The sequence below is a fragment of the Strix aluco genome, chromosome 27 (assembly GCF_031877795.1).
Source record: "Strix aluco isolate bStrAlu1 chromosome 27, bStrAlu1.hap1, whole genome shotgun sequence".
Lineage (NCBI taxonomy): Eukaryota > Metazoa > Chordata > Aves > Strigiformes > Strigidae > Strix > Strix aluco.
The window spans coordinates 979,427-999,101 of record NC_133957.1 but is presented as its reverse complement, the minus strand read 5'-3'; the positions used below and the strand labels follow the sequence as shown (position 1 = coordinate 999,101).

The window sequence follows — 19,675 nt, the reverse complement described above, 5'->3', positions numbered from 1 at the left end:
TATGTCATATATTTCCTCTTTTAGACCATGTCTGCATTCAGCACAGAATTCATTTAAGTTATTTAAAAACTGGCACCAAAGGCAGTTTAGAATCTGTAACTTCGATTTAAACTGTTTTACCTTGATCAGTTCTGAGTTAAATATATCCCTTCAATTAGAATAATTTGGGTTTAATCATAAGATCCACGTGGGGCCGTTGCACAGGTTTCGAACTGCACTTCCTGGTAACCCCGTGCAGGTGGGGTGTAGCTCCTGCGCAGGGACAGAGGAGAAGCTCCTGAAGCTCAGTACAAGACTTGGCCTGACTCTTCTGTCGGGGCCACCTGCGTGATTGGCCCCGGCCGAAAGGTTCACGGCTTAGTAAGGCTTTGTCTTAAGCTGTTGCCAAGCATCCTGGAGTTCTTTTGGTTTGAGTGTGGTATGTACATACAGCAAAACATGCTTTTGGCCTGCGAATATTAAATTGTTGTGCAAGCAGGGAGACACGAGAGGGGTCCGTGACAGGCAAGACCGGACGGTGTTTGAGCCGTGCTGAGCATCAGACAGATCCAGCAGCTTTAGAGCTGGAGACTGAACTGTGTTGCTGTTTTGTTTTGTAATCGTAGAGCTGGAAGAGTCCCAGAGGAAGTGTCCCCCTTGCTGGTACAAATTTGCCAACACGTTCTTGATCTGGGAATGCCACCCGTACTGGATCAAGCTGAAGGAGATTGTGAACTTAATTGTCATGGATCCTTTTGTTGACTTGGCCATCACCATCTGCATTGTGCTGAACACTTTGTTCATGGCCATGGAGCACCATCCTATGACCCCCGAGTTTGAACACGTGCTCTCCGTAGGAAATCTGGTAAGATAGTCTTGGTAAACATTCCTGACAGATCTGCTCCTGCTGCGATACGTGGCTTGTTAGTGTAGACTTAGACTGAAAGAACTGCTGTTCCCGACTAGAGGACCCTGAGCGGCGGGAGCTCGCCCTCACTGCAGTCTGTGACAGCTCAGAGATGTTTGCTAAGGGCGCGCTTCTCTGGTCAGAATTTGTTACTACTTAAAAATCCATCTGTTAATTCCTGGTCTGCCCGAGCAGGTGGGTGATATTTGTGCTGCACTGGAGGAGAAAAGAGTGCTGCAGACGAGCACGCGGCGTCGCACAGGCTGCGTCTTTGAACTGGCGGGACAGATTGCCTTGTTTGATATTTAGCCTGAAGATCAGAAAATGAACAAAAGCGAATCTTTGTCTGTTCTTTGTCTGTCTCTCTCCTCACCACTCCAGGTTTTCACTGGAATTTTCACAGCAGAAATGTTCCTGAAGCTCATTGCCATGGATCCCTACTATTATTTCCAAGAAGGCTGGAACATCTTTGATGGATTTATTGTCTCCCTCAGTTTAATGGAACTGAGTCTAGCAGATGTGGAAGGACTTTCTGTGCTGCGATCTTTCCGACTGGTATTCCATATTCCAGTTCTTTTTGAATGTTACCATCTTGGAGCTACTAGAAAGCCTTTTACATAAGAAAAGGCAAACCCCACGTTTTTCTGGTGTTGGGGAGGACAGAGATGGGGTAGTGTCATTTTTGTGGTCTCTTCTTACTTCACAACTGCTGTTCACAAGATCTGAGCAACAGCTCATTGTATTTAGGCAGTGAAGGATGGCTTGGGAGGTGGCTTGGTGTAGAGTACTTAGTATGGGTGAGATGGACCATGTTAGAATGCCCCTCTTATTTCATGTGGTCAAATTTGGTAGTATAATAAAAGTGCTGAATAGCTACAGTCATTGTGTGCTTTAACTTGTGCCATCAGTGGTTAAGCTTTTGAAAATTAAATTAAGAAAACCTCAAGGTTAGATTTTTGGGCGCAGAGAACCACAACTGAGGTCAGATTTTCCAAGGAGCACAGTACTTGGAAGCTCCTGCTTATATCCAGCTTCAGAAGGTCTGTCTCCAAATGAGATTCTCTGGAAATTAAACTTTGGTTGTGTGTTCTGGATATGCCAGGAAAACAAGTCCTTTTTTCCAGGGGAAGATGAGAAGCATTCAGGAAAGAAAAAAGTAATTTTTTATGACACATACCCATCAAATAAATCTCCTGACTTCCTTAGTGTTGCAAAGTTTGCAAAGCAAGGTGGAAGCTCCATACTTTTCCTTTGTAAAAGGAGATCACCCTGTGGGGGATGACTTATGTACAAAATACAGGAGGCCAAATCCCAAGAGAAGTCAAGCATTCCCCACTCCCACTGACTTCAGTAGCAGAAGTATGGGCGTATGTTTACATAAAGTACAAGATGGCTGCTGTTTAGAAAGTTCTGTCTCATTTTCCTCTTCATTTAAGACGAAATTAAATTGTCATTTGTCTGTTTTGTTTTTGGTTTGTTTTTTTTTTTTATTTTGTAGCTGAGAGTCTTCAAACTGGCCAAGTCCTGGCCCACTCTGAACATGCTGATAAAAATCATCGGTAACTCAGTGGGTGCTTTGGGGAACTTGACCTTGGTGCTAGCCATCATCGTGTTCATCTTTGCTGTGGTGGGCATGCAGCTCTTCGGCAAAAGCTACAAGGAGTGTGTCTGCAAGATCAATCCGGAGTGTGAGCTACCCCGCTGGCACATGAACGATTTCTTCCACTCCTTCCTCATTGTCTTCCGTGTGTTGTGTGGGGAATGGATTGAGACCATGTGGGATTGTATGGAAGTAGCAGGACAGGCCATGTGCTTGATTGTCTTCATGATGGTCATGGTCATCGGAAATTTAGTGGTCAGTAAATGGTTACTGATGGTCTTTGGTTGCCTCCGGGTGGGATAGAACGTGGGGAGGCCACAGGACTAGGGAGTAATGATTTGTGAGTCTCTTCCAGCTCTGTTGGGGTCCTTCATGGCCTTTGACACATGAGCAGTGCTGTTGACTTTGGTAGCGCAATATTAAGGATGTGCCTTGCTCAATTAAGGCCTTAAACAGTTGCCCACAGATAAAGCATCCAACCACTTTGCAATAAAAGCTGGAGGTACAAAACCCTCAGTCAAAGGGGACAGACCCACACCTTGCCTGAGGGAGTAAAAGAAGTTCAAAAGAAGCAAAACCTGGGTTTTCAAATGCCAGGAGAGGAAATAATTTGGTACACAGGGGAAGGTCCTGGTGTGTTAAAATCAGGTTGGAAGTTTCGTCTGAAATCTGCCCACTAGCTCAATCATGAGGTATAGTTGTGTGCAAGAATCTGCTGGTGAAATTGCACGGCCTGTTGTGTGGGAGGTTAGACTAGATCATGATGTTTCCTTCTGGTCTTAAATTTTGTGAAGAAAAGTCTACGGAGGAAAATGTAAGCAAGAATGAAGTAGTGCGAACAGTTGCATGACTTCAAAGCAGCGTTGTGAGCTCTGTCTGAGAGGACTTGTCTCACCAAGGGATTTTGACAAAATAAGTCTTGGGGACTCTCACTAGATGAGGGCAAGGAAATAGATCTCAGAGTGATCGCTCAAAATGCTTCGATTTGGCCCATTTCCTTTGAGCCAGAGATGGGACTAAACTGGGAACACTGAATTTAAACCCCTTGGGTGGCAGCTCCTTAAATCCCTCCCTGACGTCTGCGGTCTGGATCCTGCAAGGGGCTCCGGGAGCCTTTTGCCTGCACCGAGCCCCGGTGACCCCGGCGGAGTCGTGCGCTGCCCAGGGCTCCCCCGTTCACGGAACGCGCTGCAGGTTCAGCGTCTCGTTCCTTGAGCCCTGGGTACCTCGAGAGGTCTGTGGGACACCAGAGCTGGTTCTCAGCGTGGTGTTTGGAGACGTAGCTCTGCAGCCCCTGTGGCTGAACGCTCCTATTCAGCTTTGGAAGCAGAACCCCTGCGTGTCGGCTCTGCCAGACGTGACCTCTGTCTTCTCTTCCAGGTGCTGAACCTGTTCTTGGCCTTGCTGCTGAGCTCCTTCAGCGCAGACAACTTAGCAGCCACGGATGATGATGGGGAGATGAACAACCTGCAGATTTCTGTTATTCGCATCAAGAAGGGCATCGCCTGGACCAAGGCAAAAGTGCGGGAGTTCATGCAGGCTCATTTCAAGCAGAGAGAGGCAGATGAGGTCAAACCCTTGGATGAGTTGTATGACAAGAAGGTGAACTGCATCGCTAACCATACAGGGGCTGATATCAACAGAGACATTGATTATCAGAAGAACGGCAACGGCACGACTAGTGGAATCGGGAGCAGCGTGGAGAAGTACATCATAGATGAAGATCACATGTCCTTCATCAATAACCCCAATCTCACTGTCCGGGTACCTATTGCTGTGGGTGAATCAGATTTTGAAAATCTCAACACAGAAGATTTCAGCAGTGATACAGACCCTGATGGCAGCAAGGAGGTAGGATGAAATGCTAAAAATTGGTTCTAGTCATTTGACCCTCGTGTGAGTGCCTGGAAGCATCGTGGGAGGGAGAACTAGGTAGTTCCAGCACAAAACTTCTGTTTGTATTCCGATGCTGCCTTTGCACTCAAGACAGAAGTTTCTGGTGCTCACTGCTCTATGGAGAACCACAAACACTCATAAATATATATGATATAAATACTTAATACTCTCTGTGCTGTTAACGTGAGATATAAGCCGGGCCAGGACCTTAATGAGGTGAAGTGAGGAAACAACTTTCGTTACAGTAAATGTGGTGAACAAACTGCTGAGTCGTCATGAAGTTTCATATTTGTTGGGAACTAATTATAGATTGGATTGGGGTTTATTTTGTGTTCCAGAAACTTGATGATACCAGCTCCTCCGAAGGCAGCACCATTGATATCAAGCCTGAAGTGGAAGAAGTCCCTGTGGAGGCCCCAGAGGAGTACCTGGACCCTGATGCGTGCTTCACGGAGGGTGAGTGGACTGCGAGTGGGGAAAGAGGCCTCCGAGCTGTTCCGGGGACCTGTCTCTACTATAAGCTTACCTTAAGGTTAGGTCTTGCTCTGGTTCAGGGCTGGCTGTCAGCTTCTTTTGAGACCCTTCTTGGACCTTCTTGGATCACAGGTGAACTAGTTCAGAAGAATTTGCAAAGTGAAGGTCTTGGAGATGTAGTCGCCCCTGCAAGGATGTAGATGGCCTATAGGTAGGGCAAGTTGATCTTTTGTACAACTGATGCCTTGAGTGCTTAGAAGCAGAAGAATCTGGCTTCTGGTCGGGTTTTTTCTTTTCTCCTCTTCAGTTGCTGGCCTCAATGTCTTTCAGCAACTGCTCCATTACAGGTATTCCCATGGCAAAGATATTTTAAATGGTTCAAGGTTATTTTATCAGCAACTTTTCCATTCCTCTTCTGTCAAGTTCATGGATACTTCACCAAATATAACGAGCTTAATCTGTTCACAAATTGATGTTAATTCAGGTGCCCAGATACAGAAGTGGTGAAAGTAATCATAAAATCCTCAGGAACGCAAGAGTTTTAACTGCAGTTCGGCGTGTTTAATATTGTTGGCATCAAAACTGCTTCTCGACAATGACAGTTTTATGTTCTTGCATTAAATCATCTGTTACCTAACAAAATTTGGGCTCATACTCCTTTGTGCACTATCCCCATTCCAGGTTGTATGCAGCGCTGTAAATGTTGTCAGGTCAATATTGAGGAAGGGATGGGGAAGTCTTGGTGGACCTTGAGGAAGACTTGTTTTCTGATTGTGGAACATAATTGGTTTGAGACTTTCATCATCTTTATGATCCTACTGAGCAGTGGTGCTCTGGTGAGTAAAATACAGAAATATGTGTAACCCTGGTGGTAAGCTGGGGGCCATCTAGTTGGGAAGGCTGTGTGTAGGAAATCTGGTGAAAAAGCAAGCTGTGATGTTTCTTACCGGGAAAACAACACAGCTCCATTGTGGTAGGTACTGTACAAAAGCCTTTATTAATGATTTTTGTTGTGTTTAAATTAAGAATGAAGACTGAAAGCCTGCAAATCTGGGTTCTGATCGTAGCTTGACTAGAAACATGAGGGGTTTGGACTAAGCCAGCCCGTATCTGTGTCTCATTTTCACATTACCAAACAAGAATATTTCTATTTCCCTTTCTTCGCTTCTCTGCGTTTGCAGAGCTTCTTGAGCTCGTGGTGTTACACAGACACAAATAATCACAGTCTGTTTTCACAGAGCACGCTATTTCCTAGGTAGGGATATCCAACAAACAGCTGGAGCACACGTTGCTCACGGGTTTTAGGACAGAAGGCCACAACAATTCCTATCCCGCAGCAGCAGCCTGGTTTTCTTTCCGTGCGCAGCTTTCATAGTAATTAGCAGTCTGATTGCCAATGAACTTGGCCCTTTTGGATGTGCTGAGCTGCAGGGAACACCTGCCTCTGTGTGTTGCTGTAGTGATAGCAGCTGCCGAACATTTTGATACAAAAGCTTGTGCTCAGATCCCTAAAAAGCAGAGAAGTTCTTGTGTGACTTACTCAGGACTTTCCTTTTTTTTTGGTGGGTTTTTTTTTGTTTGGTTTGACGTTGCAGTGTTGCAACTACTCGAGCAGATAAGGTGCTGTATAAGAAATGTAATTCCACTGCTCGTCTCAGTATCGTTTGAATAAGCTGGATAACAACATTGAGCTACGGAATAAATCCGATATCATGACGCGAGTACCTGGTTATTTCCCAGGCTTTTGAGGATATTTACATAGAACAGAGAAAAACCATCCGGACCATCCTGGAGTACGCGGACAAGGTCTTCACTTACATTTTCATCCTGGAGATGTTGCTGAAGTGGTGTGCTTACGGATTCGTCAAGTTCTTCACTAACGCCTGGTGCTGGCTGGATTTCCTCATTGTGGCTGTATGTATCCTCTCCTCTTATTTCTGGTTGGAAAAAAATGTTGGTTAGAAGAATGCGGGGATAATGTTTTCTCCCGAGAAGTGTCCTAACTGAATCATATATTTAATGAGGATTCAATCCCAGATACCTGTAAGTTTCCAAAATGACGATAAAACCCTTGAGCCCTTGGCGTGTTGCTGGTGTTTCCTGTGCAACTGTGGAATTTCTGCCCTGCAGGTCCTAATGAGCCTGCGGAGACAAAGGAGGGGTTGCCAGCCCTTGGCTCTTTTGCTCCACTGAAAATACTGTTTCTAAGAGGCCTGCCCGCATGTTGAGCTCCTGGAAGGTGTTAGCAGTGGGAGAACTTGTGCAGACGTGGTATTCCTTGGTGACACCCTCTTTCTGTAATCATTTGCTTGCGTTATTAACGATGGGGGGATGATGAGGCAGGCAAAACCTTCCCATCCTAACGAGGTCTGATGTTCTGAACATCGGGCACACATATTTGTGAAAATCTGAGTACTTTGAAAGCTTATTACGCAAAATGGAAGTTCAACATCATCCTTCTTCTGTTAAAAAGATCTAATGCCCAGGAGAGAAAAAGCAGGATCATATCAAACAACAAAGCGTGCTGATAAGAGATCGTAGCATGAACAAGGGAAACGGTCGGTCTGGACAGATCAGCACGTGATCACCCTGGAATTCCCCTGCAGAACATCTTGGTAGGGAGAATAAATTTGAGAATTAAAAGAAGAAAGACAATAGAGAGAAGTGTTAGCAATAAATCTGACTCCAAAGCACAGCAAGGGCATTTAAAATAAATGGAATTTATGCTGTCAAATTACGGAATTCAGTAGGACTTGAAATCCAAAGGATTGCAAAAAAAGGAGCTTTAGAATCCCAAGTGCTTGGATTCTTTTAAAACATTTCACCACATCCAGTTGTGAATCAGTGTCCTTGTGAATTCCCCAAGAGCAAATACTAAAAAAAAAAAAAAAAAAAAAATAAAAATTTCCAAGCTTCTCATTTGGAACATTCTGAATATGATTCAGTTATGCCAAGTTGCTGTTCAGTGACATTATCACTCTGGAAATATTTCTGAGTAGGTGGAGGAACTATGCTTGGAATTCAGGGGCAGAAGTGACTCAAGATGTCTACGTTTCCTGTGGAAAACTGAATTTTTAAATTTATTTTTCCAAAGTCCTCTCTGATCCCCTTAACACCTTTCCTTTTAACTCACATCTTGAAGTAGTAACTCTTCTTTTCTGAAAATAACCCTGTTAATAATCTCTTTCACTGCCTCAAGATGAAGTACAAGTGCTAACATGGAAACTAATGCGAGCTACCATCTATTCTTCTGTCCTGCTTTGAGGAGAGTGTTTCAGCAAATTCTTTGGGGTATTGAATTAAAAAGACAACCAGCAGCTGAGCACAAAAATAGCGTTCACAGTCCTTACGCTTCATGTTGTGAGTTGAATTCCAGTTGTTGGGAACGAAGTGCAGTTTAACTGACAGATGTGTTACAAGTTTCATTTTCTTCCCAAGTATCTGGCTGCTGGTGGAGTAAAGATAAGGAACTTCCCAGTCAGGTAACACATTTACAGGGCGTGAACAAGTGCATATGTACAAGGATCCTGAATTCCCAGAGCTGAAGGAGAAATTCTCTTTTCGCTTGGTGTTGTAGACAGGAGAGTTGCACATTTTTCTCTACAAAAAATCTGAAATGTGAATTTGAGATGCCAAAATATTACTCGACAAAATCTCAGCTATGCATCGTGTCCTGTATCTGTTAAATCACATTTTTTAAACAAATTTTCTAACGTGACGTAGATGGGGTTTGAGTGAAGTCAGGATGGCAGCCGTAACTAATAGAGAATAAGCCTTTGCATCATAACAACCCTCTTGAATGTTATTTTTCAGGTTTGGTAGCATTGTCAAATAACCCTCCTCCTCTGATCCCCAAAGCTTGCTGGGTGTATTTGTGAAGACAAAGTCTTTTTCTGGGTAATAATGAAGGCTTCTGCTTTTCAGTCAATCTGGAATTCCTTTTGTCTGACATCGGTGCCTGCTGTGTCTTCTGTCGGAGTGTCCCGAGAGAATAATACTGAAAAGACCCCATGAAAGCTCAAACAGCCTTTAGTCGGTTTAGTGCCTTTGTGTTAGTTTCCTACTCAGGAGCAAGCCGTTACCCCAGGGGGAAGAAGCTCTAAAAGTGGGGATTCAGAGAACTGCACCCTCGATGGTATTTAGGGGGTAAAACGCCGTAGTTCTCTCTCTGTGGACCTTACAGCCCGTCCCTCCAAATCCCATCTGTGTTTTGAAATACGGGACCAGGACTTTAACGCACCCGCGTTCCTGTGGGCTTGGTCCCTTCCTGGGTTGGCTGATTTTGCTTCACAAAGGCTTTGTTGTAAACCTTTGGGACACTGTTTTAATCAGTGTCATTTTAAAATCAGAAAACCACGTGGAAAAACCAGAGCGCCGTGTTGCCATAGATTGTGGCCACTTATTCTGGGGCAGGTATGAAGACAGGTGAAGCGTGAAGCACATGCACAAAACAGTAAAATAAGGTGAAATCTCTGAGTTCTCCTGTATGTTCATGCACTTGAAGTGTGGTCCTGAAATTATCCTGGAATATGCGTGGAATAAGAATCGTCTTTATATTTAATTTCACATTATATCCCTTTTTTAAAAAAGAATGATAAATAGGAAGTGTCCTATTCTGAGAATTGAGCTAAAAACCCACCTGTTGTAGGAGAAGGTCTCATGTTTTTTCATTATTTGTTCCTGTATATTGATGTCTTCTTTTTTTCTTCAAAAAGGTCGACATATCTGTTCCTTATCTGTGTCTGTAATGTGGTACTAGCCAAAAACGTCAGACAGTGGGATGCTGATGGAATGGTGTCTGTAGATACTCTTTACATATGGCCAAGCCCTGTCTGATCTAATCTAAAGAGTTTTCCGTTGGCTCACACGGGGAGTGGGCTGCTGCCCTCACCGCGCGTGCCAGGTCCAAAAGTAGATGGTCGCACACTTTCAGGCTTTTGGTAATACAGGGCTTAATCCTGCGGGACCCTGAGCTGCCCTCAGTCCCGCCTGGTTAAGGATATTTGGTGTAGAGCCTAAATCTGATTCCAGGCTGCTAAAGAAAATAGGTCGTCTTTGTGGTTATGGTGTTGAAAACTGGATATAAGCAAGCTGTCCCCAGCTGCAGCGTACGAGCCCGAGCAGCCGCGCAGTCGCTGTACGCCTCGGTTTGCCCATCTGTAGGACGGGCTTACCCAGGCTCGTCTTCCCTCAGAGATGCTCACAAATGTCGCTGCGACGTCAAGCGGGCAAAAAAAGTGCACGACAGTTGCTCTGCGTTACGAGCAGAAAAAACACACCCATCCCTGGGTTTTCAGGCAGTAGAAGCTGGAATCAGCTGCCTCGGCACCGCGCGTGACGGGGCCGGTGTTCACGTTTTTCAGAATTATTTTGGCAGAAGCAAGCTCAGGCGCACGTCCCGTCCCTGAAGGCCATTGCCACGGACGAAGCACCACCACTCAGCGTGAGCACGGTGGCTTGCTGTACAGGTTGAGTGCAGTTTGTGCAGTGTGTGTATTTATCTGTATTCTTTCTCATAGGTACCTTTAAAATTTGTCTGGCTTAAATTTAATGGGAGCCGCTGGGATCCTGCAGACAGTAAAGGGCGAGGGTAAGGTTTTTGTCATCGTTTGGGCTCTTCCTTCCAACAGACCCCTTCTCCGTCTGTGTGTCTCTGCCTCTCTCTCACTTATCTTTCCCCTATGTTCTTTTCTTATGCCTTTCTCAACCGCATTATTTCCTTCCAGGTCGTTTCAGTCAAGTGAAGTAGGCAGCTGGTGTCATGTCTTCGGTATTTATTATGGGGGCCGCCCAGGCTGGCAGTCTGGGCTGGGCAATCAGTGCTAGGGGATTCATTCTAACAGTCTGGAACCTTTTTTTTCTTTTTTTCTTTCTTTCTTTCTTTCTTTCTTTTTTTTTTTTTTTTTTTTTTCTATTTTCTGTGTAGGTCTCTTTAGTCAGCCTTATAGCTAATGCCCTGGGCTACTCGGAACTAGGTGCCATAAAGTCCCTTAGGACACTAAGAGCTTTGAGGCCTTTAAGAGCGTTGTCCCGATTTGAGGGGATGAGGGTAAGATGCCATTAGCAGCTGATCCTTCTGCATGCCTGTGGAGCGGTTTTTTTTAAGCATGCTAGAACTGATCAAAACTGGTGGAAAGAAAATTCCAAACAGAATCATGATGCAGCTGCTGACTCGATCACCTCTACCGTGGATGTCCCCTCACCCTGCCCACCGCTGCACCCTCCCCTCTTAAGAAAGGGAGATGCATTAAGCTGCCTCATTACATTAATTACTGGCCCCAACCACATGCCATTTGTAGACGATGTTAACACTTGGCTGTTCTCATTTAGCCTGGCTTTTACCTCTAGCATCCGAGGGGGCTTCTCAGCTGTAACTTTTTTTACCTAGGGAGAATCACCAGGTGCAAAGAAGCAGAATTTGAACCACCTCAGTGTCTCCAGCCCCTCTAGGTGTTGGCCGCTGGTGGAATTGGATTGAAAGACTATATCTGAGGGGTTTTTAAAAACGCAATCTGCCTGCAAGGGGGTAAAAAGCTGCTTCCTTTCTTGGATCACTCAGGCCTTCAGGAAGGGACTGGCGGGGAGCTCAGCTGTTTGAAAAAAAGGCTTTGGTTTAATTCCTCTTGTTGCACCTTGTTGTTCTCGGTCCAGTCTGGTGGTGACTGGAAGCCTTGTCTGATAGTGAAGCTTTTCCTTTCCACTCCCTCCCTTTTACCATGCTTTATGGTCCCCTGTCCTGTCACTGTGGAATTAGCAACGAAGCACAAGCAAAGCATTGAACTTAACAAGCTTTCCTCAAATTGTTAGACAGCACCACTGTCTTGGGGATTGGAAATCATTGCAGTGTCTCGCTACTTTGCCACTAATATTCTCTATTTTGGTGCTTTTTTCCCATTTGGGATTGAAATAGTCTTATAAGAACATGCAAAAGAATTGTATGTTTCTGTTAAGTAAAGGGTATGTTGTATTTAATGGGTTTCCCAGTTGCTCTTAGAACAATAATGTAGGTCTTCTGTGCTAAATCCCAGGTAGCTCACAATTCGAGATATTACAAGAGATAAAATTATGTATTTTAAATAAAAGGGGAAGGGAATAGCAGTCACAGTTTTACTTCAGGGTCTGACTGGAGCAATTCCACCTGGATCCTTCTGATCTCCTTTGAATTCCCTGTAGTGTGACCGAGCACAAAATACGGCCCGAGAGGCAATGAGCTGACCAGGAACCCTCAAAACCCGGAGGAAGTGGTAGAAATAAATACCATAACAAATCCAAAGAGGATTGTTTCTTCCTTAATATGTTATCCTGCTATTATTTCTTTGTGTCAGTGAGCTTAATTCTAAACTTTATTCTATAATACGGGCACAAAGGATGAAAACTTTTCCATCGACACAAAGGCAGAGCTTTTGCTAGGCTGGGTTCAGGTCCCACCTCAGAGTATGATCACAAAGGAAAAGACCTGGCACTCAACCTGTAGATACTAAAAGCTATTTTTAAGCCATGCAGGAGAGAAGCTGTGATTTCTAATGCACAGTCAGGAAGTTCTCGTGCTTAAAGTGGGAGATTTTCACCACAGCAAAACTGATAGAGAATTAGGACTGCAGCCCTGCTGGTTACCTAAACCAAATTCTTTTTCATTTGTTTTGACTTGAAGACAAGTGTTGCTGCCCCATACAACCAGAACAATTCTTCTGAGCCAGAGAATAGAGATCTGAAATGCCTTTGCAAAGGAAACATAAAATGTAGTTCTTTGCTTTTCTCTACTCCGTAGTAATCTGCATTTTCAAGAGCTTGCTCTGCTCTTAAATTATTCAGGAAGTTTGACAGTAATGCTATGACACGTGCATGCGTTTTTGTCAGTCTGCACACAAAAGCCATGTTCCTTCTCTCAGATCTTTTTTGAATGCTGCATAAATTTATTGTACTGTAAGTGACCATATTTCAGGAGGATATGACACTTTTTTTTTTCGCTTCCCGCGATGAACTGGAATCAACCAGCCTATTGCTATCGGAAGGGGCTTAAGGCAGAAGGTGCCCGGCTGTTGTGTCCGGCAGCAGAGCGTCCTGTGCGGGTGAAGGGAGGGTGAAAGCAAAGGCCTGACTCTAACCTGTGTCTTTACACCTCCCTGGGTGTACAGTGACCGATTCCTGACGTCATTTAAGAGTCGTTGTAGTGCTACCTGCTGTCTGGATCACTGTTGGCTTCAGTTTTCCTTCCCGCCTGCTCTGCTGGAGGACAGGGGCTTGCTGCAGAGCTGATCGTGTGTGTGGTGGTTGCGTCCAGCACAGAGATGTTGGAGGAGGAGAGGGGACACTTGGTGGTGGCCAGGACCAGTTGTGGCTCAGGTGCTGCAGCTTGAGGACTCCCGAATCCCCGTGTAATTGAGCAGTCTTTCAAAACTAAGGCAAAGGGGTAAAAACAGTTTAGATTCTGTTAATCTATTAAAGGAATCTAAATTAGGAGATCGTAATAAAAGATTTAATATCCTGCTGACCTAACTCTATTAAAAGCCTGATAGCTTACATTTTGTCATGTGTTGGCCAGGGATGCTTAGGGACGTGCTGCTCCCAAACTGTGAGAGGCTAAAATTAGGAGTTGGTGGAAGATACGAGCTCTGACAAAACCCATTCTCGCTTCCCGCTGTGTTTGCTGCAGTTTAGAGGAAGGAACATGGCTTTTCTGTCTTCTTGAGCCTGCATAGCTGCATGCTCAGCTGTCTGCCTGAGACAACATGACTGGCCTTGCTTAGTCACAAATATGATTTTGATGTTTACAGCGACTCACTGCTTAGTCTTGACAGAGCAATGCTGGGCTTGGTCCTGTCCCCAGCGAAGTCAGCGCCACGCAGTTTGCTGGTGACCTCGGTGGGAGCAGGAGGCAGGCTTTGAAGTGATAACAGCCTTGTTTGAAAGTGGGGAATGGCCGTGAGGGCCACTGGCTGATGAGACCCATCAAATCCATGAGCAAAAGTGTCCTCAAACTCGGCTCTGAGAAAATTTTAGCTAGGAGCCTGTTTGCTACCGAGAAGAGAGTCTGAGCCTCACTCAGTAATGCCCCCCTCTCCCTTTTGGCAACTAAAATGATTTAAAATAATTGTTGTTTAACTGAAGAAGTAACAATCCAAATCAAACCCAGTAAATCTAACAACCTGGCCTGTTTTATTTTAAAAACAGAGCTTCGGTAGGTGGCTTTTAAGCAGAATTTTTTACCGCTTGGAATAAGTTCACTGCCAACTTCTGCGTGGAGTAAACGCCACAGATCTGTCAGTGGCCTTACCTCCTATTCCCCCCCCAAAAACAGCTGTATTGATGCTTGCTGTTTCCTGCCTTGTGTTTTATACTGAAACTTTTTCCCACCCCTTCCAACACAGGTGGTTGTCAATGCCTTGGTTGGCGCTATCCCTTCCATTATGAATGTGTTGTTGGTCTGCCTTATCTTCTGGCTGATTTTCAGCATTATGGGGGTTAACCTGTTTGCCGGGAAATATCATTACTGCTTTAATGAAACAGCTGAGGAGCGCTTTGAAATAGATATTGTTAACAACAAGACAGACTGCGAAGCACTGATGCCACCCAACTCCACTGAGATTCGATGGAAGAATGTGAAAATTAACTTTGACAACGTTGGGGCAGGATATCTGGCTCTTCTGCAAGTTGTAAGTTTTGCTTTCGCCATCTCCCTAGTAGTTGTAAATACAAGCTGCGTCTAACGCGTTTTGATGCTTCCCTCTCTCCATGAAATCCAGCATCCCCTTAATCCCACTTGGGTTTGGCTCTGGAATAAAATTTCCGTTTTATCTTTAATCCCTTTGCCTAGTGTGGGTCCCAGCACAGCAAATGGCCCCAACTCTGCTCCTCAAAGGGTCTACCAAACCTTCCAGGAGACAGCAGTAAACCTGTTTAGATTCATTTAGCACAGAATCATAGAACAGTTTGGGTTGGAAGGGACCTTCGAAGGTCATCCAGTGCAGCCCCCCTGCCGTGTGCAGGGACGGCCCCACCTCCATCGGGCTGCCCAGAGCCCCGTCCAACCTGACCCTGAATGTTCCCAGGGATGGGGCATCTACTGCCTCTCTGGGCAACCCACACCAGTGTTTCACCACCCTCATTGTAAAAAATTACTTCCTTACATCTAGTCTAAATCTACCCTCTTTTAGTTTAAAACCATAACCCCTTGCAACAGGCCCTGCTAAAAAGTTTGTCCCCATCTTTCTTATAAGGCCCCTTAAGTCCTGGGAGCCCCTCTAAGGTCTCCCCGGAGCCTTCTCTTCTCCAGCTGAACCCCCCAACTCCCTCAGCCTGTCCTCACAGGGGGGTGCTCCAGCCCCCCGAGCACCTTCGTGGCCTCCTCTGGCCCCGCTCGAGCAGGTCCGTGTCCTTCTGCTGTTGGTGCCCCCAGAGCTGGACCCAGCACTGCAGGGGGGTCTGACGAGAGCGGAGCAGAGGGGGAGAGTCCCCCCCTCTCCCTACTGCCCACACTGCTCTCGATGCAGCCCAGGACATGGGTGGCTTTCGGGGCTGCGAGCCCACACTGTGGGCTCATGTCCAGCTTTTCACCCACCAGTACCCCAAGTCCTTCTCCTTGGGGCTGCTCTCGATCCCTTCACCCCCCAGCCTGGAGTGATACCAGGGGTTGCCCCCACCCCAGTGCAGGACTTGGCACCTGTACTTGGCCTTGTTGAACCTCAGGAGGTCCATGTGGGCCCAGTTCTCGAGCTTGATTCATTTCATTTAGATGAGATGAAAAGAGGAATATTTAAGTAATATTAAAGTTCAGTATATGGGGTGATCAAGAGTGCCAGGGAGTCCTTGACAAAGCTGGCGCAAATCAGACTTGTTCTTTGACTCTGGGTGAATTCTCTCTAAGAGAACGTGTGTTTTTCTTTGCTAGGCTACTTTCAAGGGCTGGATGGACATCATGTACGCAGCAGTAGATTCCAGAAAGGTAAAGTGCATGACCACAAACTCACCTCCCAGTGTTTCACTCCGCTGTTTCGCTTTGGTAAAATCAAGAGTAAAAATGGTAGAACTATGCTTATATTGTGTATTTAACACTGTGATGGTTTCATTTTCTGTTAGTGTGGTAAGTTAAAGAAAATCCCAATAAGGGCAGGGTTCTTCTGGTTGCTTTAGGGGCAGGGAAGCTCCTGCTGGAGTAGAAATACAGTGAAGGAAGGAATAGAGTGAAGTTCTTTATTTCATCATCAGAATAAATTATGGGGAGGAATTAGCCAGAAGGTTCTCCATGAACCTTGCATCTACATGGGATCCCAAGTGTCGATTTGAATCCAGTTTTGAAATGATGTCTGGGTGGGAGCTCACTCTTCAGGCACTTTTCTTGTTCTTGCATGCTCTGATCATGCAAATACCATTACTTCCTCTTTGCTTTGTAATTTTTTTCCTTCTCTTCTCTTCTCTTGATTTTATATGAAAAGATTTTTAAAGGGATTTTCTTGTCCTACATTGAATGCAGGGTGGGAAACAAGTAATATGACTATGTCAGGATGATGTGAAGAATGTTCTCTTTTTGATCAGCTGATGGTCTTACACATCCCTCTTCAAAAGAAAAGAACGATGTCTTTGCTTTGACAGTGCTTGTCATTAAAATGATCATTTCCTTTGTGATTTGCAAATTACTATGTATTTTATGGCCACTGACCTCATTTACAGTGAAAGTCAGTTTAAACTGTAGCATATTACATTTCTGAAAATTAGATCACCATCCTCTTGGTGTACACATGAAAGATACATGCATATACTTCTGCTTTACTTGAAGCAGTGTGAGGACACGGTTTTCCATATATAACTCCAGCTTTATAAAGCATGACTGCCTTAGATGGGAGTGCTTGGAAACATGACCAATCTCCTTTTGACTATATTTGCATGATGTCTTTGAAATGTCATTTATTTCTCTTCTCATCTCCCATCCAGCAAGAAGAGCAACCCAAGTATGAGGACAACATTTACATGTACATATATTTTGTTATCTTCATTATCTTCGGCTCCTTTTTCACCCTGAACTTGTTCATTGGTGTCATCATCGACAACTTCAATCAACAAAAGAAAAAGATAAGTGATCTGTGGTTGCTGATTAGTAGCGGGGCTGAGACCTGTTAGAGAAGTGTTGGGTCTTCAGGTTGAGGAGTTTTCCTGCAAAATAAAGGCCAAGGACCTTCAGTCTGGGGCACTCTTAGAGCTGGGGGCTGCAGAACCACTGGGACTCCCGGCACGTCCCTCCCTGCCCAGCCCCACCGAGACTGGCTGCACAGGCTCGGGGAGTGCAGGCAGCAGCCCAAAGCTTTATGTAAAAGCAGACAGATTAGGCGTTTTCCCTAGACTACATTTTCATGCATTTCTGGGTTCTTTTGCCTTGACTAAAATACACAGACTGGAAGTGAGATTTCCTTGCCTCTCTCTCCTGTACCGCTTTTCTTCTCTAAGTCAAGCTGAGGATTCACGCGTGTGCGGTACCTGCTGCAGGGCCTGACACCTCCGCTGCCTGTTCATCCCAGATGGGGTAGGATGTAGTGCAAGAAGGCAGGTTATTCACAGGAAGAATACTTCGTTTTCTTTAAAGGAAAATCAGTACACCTTGGATATTAAAGTTATTTCTGTCTAAAATAGCTGCCACCAACTTCCCATATGGCAGGTATCCTCCTGACTTAGCTAGGATGTTATTCCTCTCCCTTCTGGTGTATGAGCTGATTGTAACCAGTTTTCCTTTTGCCCCTTTACTTTGGAGGTCAAGATATTTTCATGACAGAAGAACAAAAGAAGTACTATAATGCCATGAAAAAACTGGGGTCAAAGAAGCCTCAGAAACCTATTCCCCGACCTCTGGTGAGTATGTTATAAAGGGAACTGAGGAGAAAACCTGCCGAGTAGACTTTCAAAGGAGCTTCGGCTCCAAAAGCATCCTTTGTTCCAACTCACGCTGGACTCCACATCTCCCTGTTCTTGTCATTATAATTCCGGTATCATCTGAGAAAGGTTAAAACGCTACAGCTGTGGTTGGTGTTAATCAGTTGGCTCTCTTGAATCGGCAAAACAATCTGAAAACCCTGCCTGGCTGAGAGGCCACGGATGGAGAGCAGGAGGCCTCCTGGCATTAGTGAGCAGGACCTCGGGCAATTAGGCAGCCTCGCGGGTTGCATTGATCGAGACCTAAGCACGTTTCTCTGCCTCCTGAAAGGCTTTGCCTCTGCTCTTGGGCGAGTCCCTTAGATACTGCTATGGATAAGGCATCCTGCTGCTGGAACTAGACTGCTGCCAGGACGCAGGAGGTAGTTGAAATCTAGTTGAGGTACCCTGCAGTCAGGCAGCGCTGCGAGGCAGCCCTGGCTGCTTTCTCCAGCGGGGAGTGGAAGTGCATCACCCTGCTTTGGTCTCCAGACAGAGGAAGACACGCTGGTAGCAGGGTTGGGGGAGCATCTTTGGGGTGTAAATAACAGCATTTTCCTACCTTTCCCATAAACAGATTGAATTGTGGCTAGAGTTTCCCTTGAAAGCTTCACGAGATACTGAAAAAACTTACGTCCTCATCGCTGTTTCTACCAACAGTGAAATAATTTGACCAATGGTAGATTTTTGTTCAGACTTGTTTGGTTCATTGTCTCTCTCCCGTTGCACAGAACCGCATTCAAGGAGCTGTCTTTGACTTTGTTACCCAACAAGCCTTTGATATAGTCATCATGATGCTCATTTGCCTCAACATGGTCACCATGATGGTGGAGACAGACACCCAAAGCAAGCAGATGGAGGACATCCTTTACTGGATCAACCTGGTGTTTGTCATCTTCTTCACCTGTGAGTGTGTGCTGAAGATGTTCGCCTTGCGGCACTATTATTTCACCATCGGGTGGAACATTTTTGACTTCGTGGTTGTGATTCTGTCCATCGTGGGTAAGTGCGACGCCCGTTAGATAGAGGTCTGTGAGTGCTGGGCTGTCCTGGTGTTTGCAGGGTAGAGCGCGTTCTTGTCTTTGAAGGGGCTATATAGGTACCAGGACTTCTAGGTTCACTTTTTAGCCTCGTGAAGGGACCGTGGCAGAATTTGGCAGCTTGAAGCCCTGACTAATGCACCCTCCTCCCTCTGTTCTGGCACTCATTTCCAGTTGTTTGGAGTAAAACACTTGACAAATACTCTCCCTGTCTTTAAAAACAGAAATTTTACTCACCTCATCAGAATGTTATAATGCTTACTAACCACTGAAAATAGCATTGCAGTGCTTCCTACATCAGCATGTGATTTGCACTCTTGTTTTCAGTTTGGTCAAATGTCGAATCAACCAGTTTCCTCCAACAGGTTTTTTGGGTTTTAGCGGCTAATCTGTAAAATACACATAACCTCACAAATACAGCAGGGTCACTCAAAAAGCTTGACTGAACACAGCTCTGCTAAGGCATACTGACAAACCACCAGCATTTAGAGACTGACCTGCAGTGTATAAAACTCAGATCTGGGTTTGCCTGCTGCTGGAAATAAGATTTCTCTTGCATATTTTTAGCACCTTCAAAACAGAGTCCATAGCCGGGCTCCATGGCAGAGTTAGGCACCAAGAGCTAGAGACCTCCAAGAAACAACTCATCTCTCCTCAGCCGGGTGGAACGAATCACTCTGCAGCAGCTCTCCCTCTCCGTTTGGGGGAGCTACTTAGGGAGCCAGAGCATCTAGCTGAGACTTAGCTGCCTGAAGGTGAGGCCTCCTACTCACAGACCCCCTCTGAAAAGCTGACCAAGGTGTTCTGTGTTCCCAGGGCCTTGACTAGGTTCAGAAGCAGCAGCGGACTGCACGTCTCCATTGTCACACTTGTCCCTTCTCT

General features: G+C 45.4%; 1 protein-coding gene across 7 annotated transcripts in view; it reads left to right on the top strand.

Annotated features, from left to right (window-relative positions):
- The window catches only part of SCN8A (sodium voltage-gated channel alpha subunit 8), a 59,147-nt gene that overhangs the window by 34,629 nt on the left and 4,843 nt on the right, over window positions 1-19,675 (top strand). For 6 of the 7 annotated variants that reach the window (XR_012621007.1, XM_074807529.1, XM_074807525.1 and 3 more), the window contains 13 exons: window positions 606-844; window positions 1,268-1,441; window positions 2,385-2,741; window positions 3,867-4,337; window positions 4,721-4,838; window positions 5,538-5,692; window positions 6,597-6,770; window positions 10,783-10,905; window positions 14,225-14,509; window positions 15,745-15,798; window positions 16,785-16,922; window positions 17,589-17,693; window positions 18,485-18,755. Coding sequence is in view for 6 of the 7 variants with exons in the window: in XM_074807529.1 (XP_074663630.1) it covers window positions 606-844; window positions 1,268-1,441; window positions 2,385-2,741; window positions 3,867-4,337; window positions 4,721-4,838; window positions 5,538-5,692; window positions 6,597-6,770; window positions 10,783-10,905; window positions 14,225-14,509; window positions 15,745-15,798; window positions 16,785-16,922; window positions 17,589-17,693; window positions 18,485-18,755 (2,664 nt within the window). In the remaining variant the exon portion in view is untranslated. Of the gene's footprint in view, window positions 1-605; window positions 845-1,267; window positions 1,442-2,384; window positions 2,742-3,866; window positions 4,338-4,720; window positions 4,839-5,537; window positions 5,693-6,596; window positions 6,771-10,782; window positions 10,906-14,224; window positions 14,510-15,744; window positions 15,799-16,784; window positions 16,923-17,588; window positions 17,694-18,484; window positions 18,756-19,360; window positions 19,667-19,675 lie in introns of those variants that run through there. The other variant, XM_074807530.1, reaches the window with a different exon arrangement.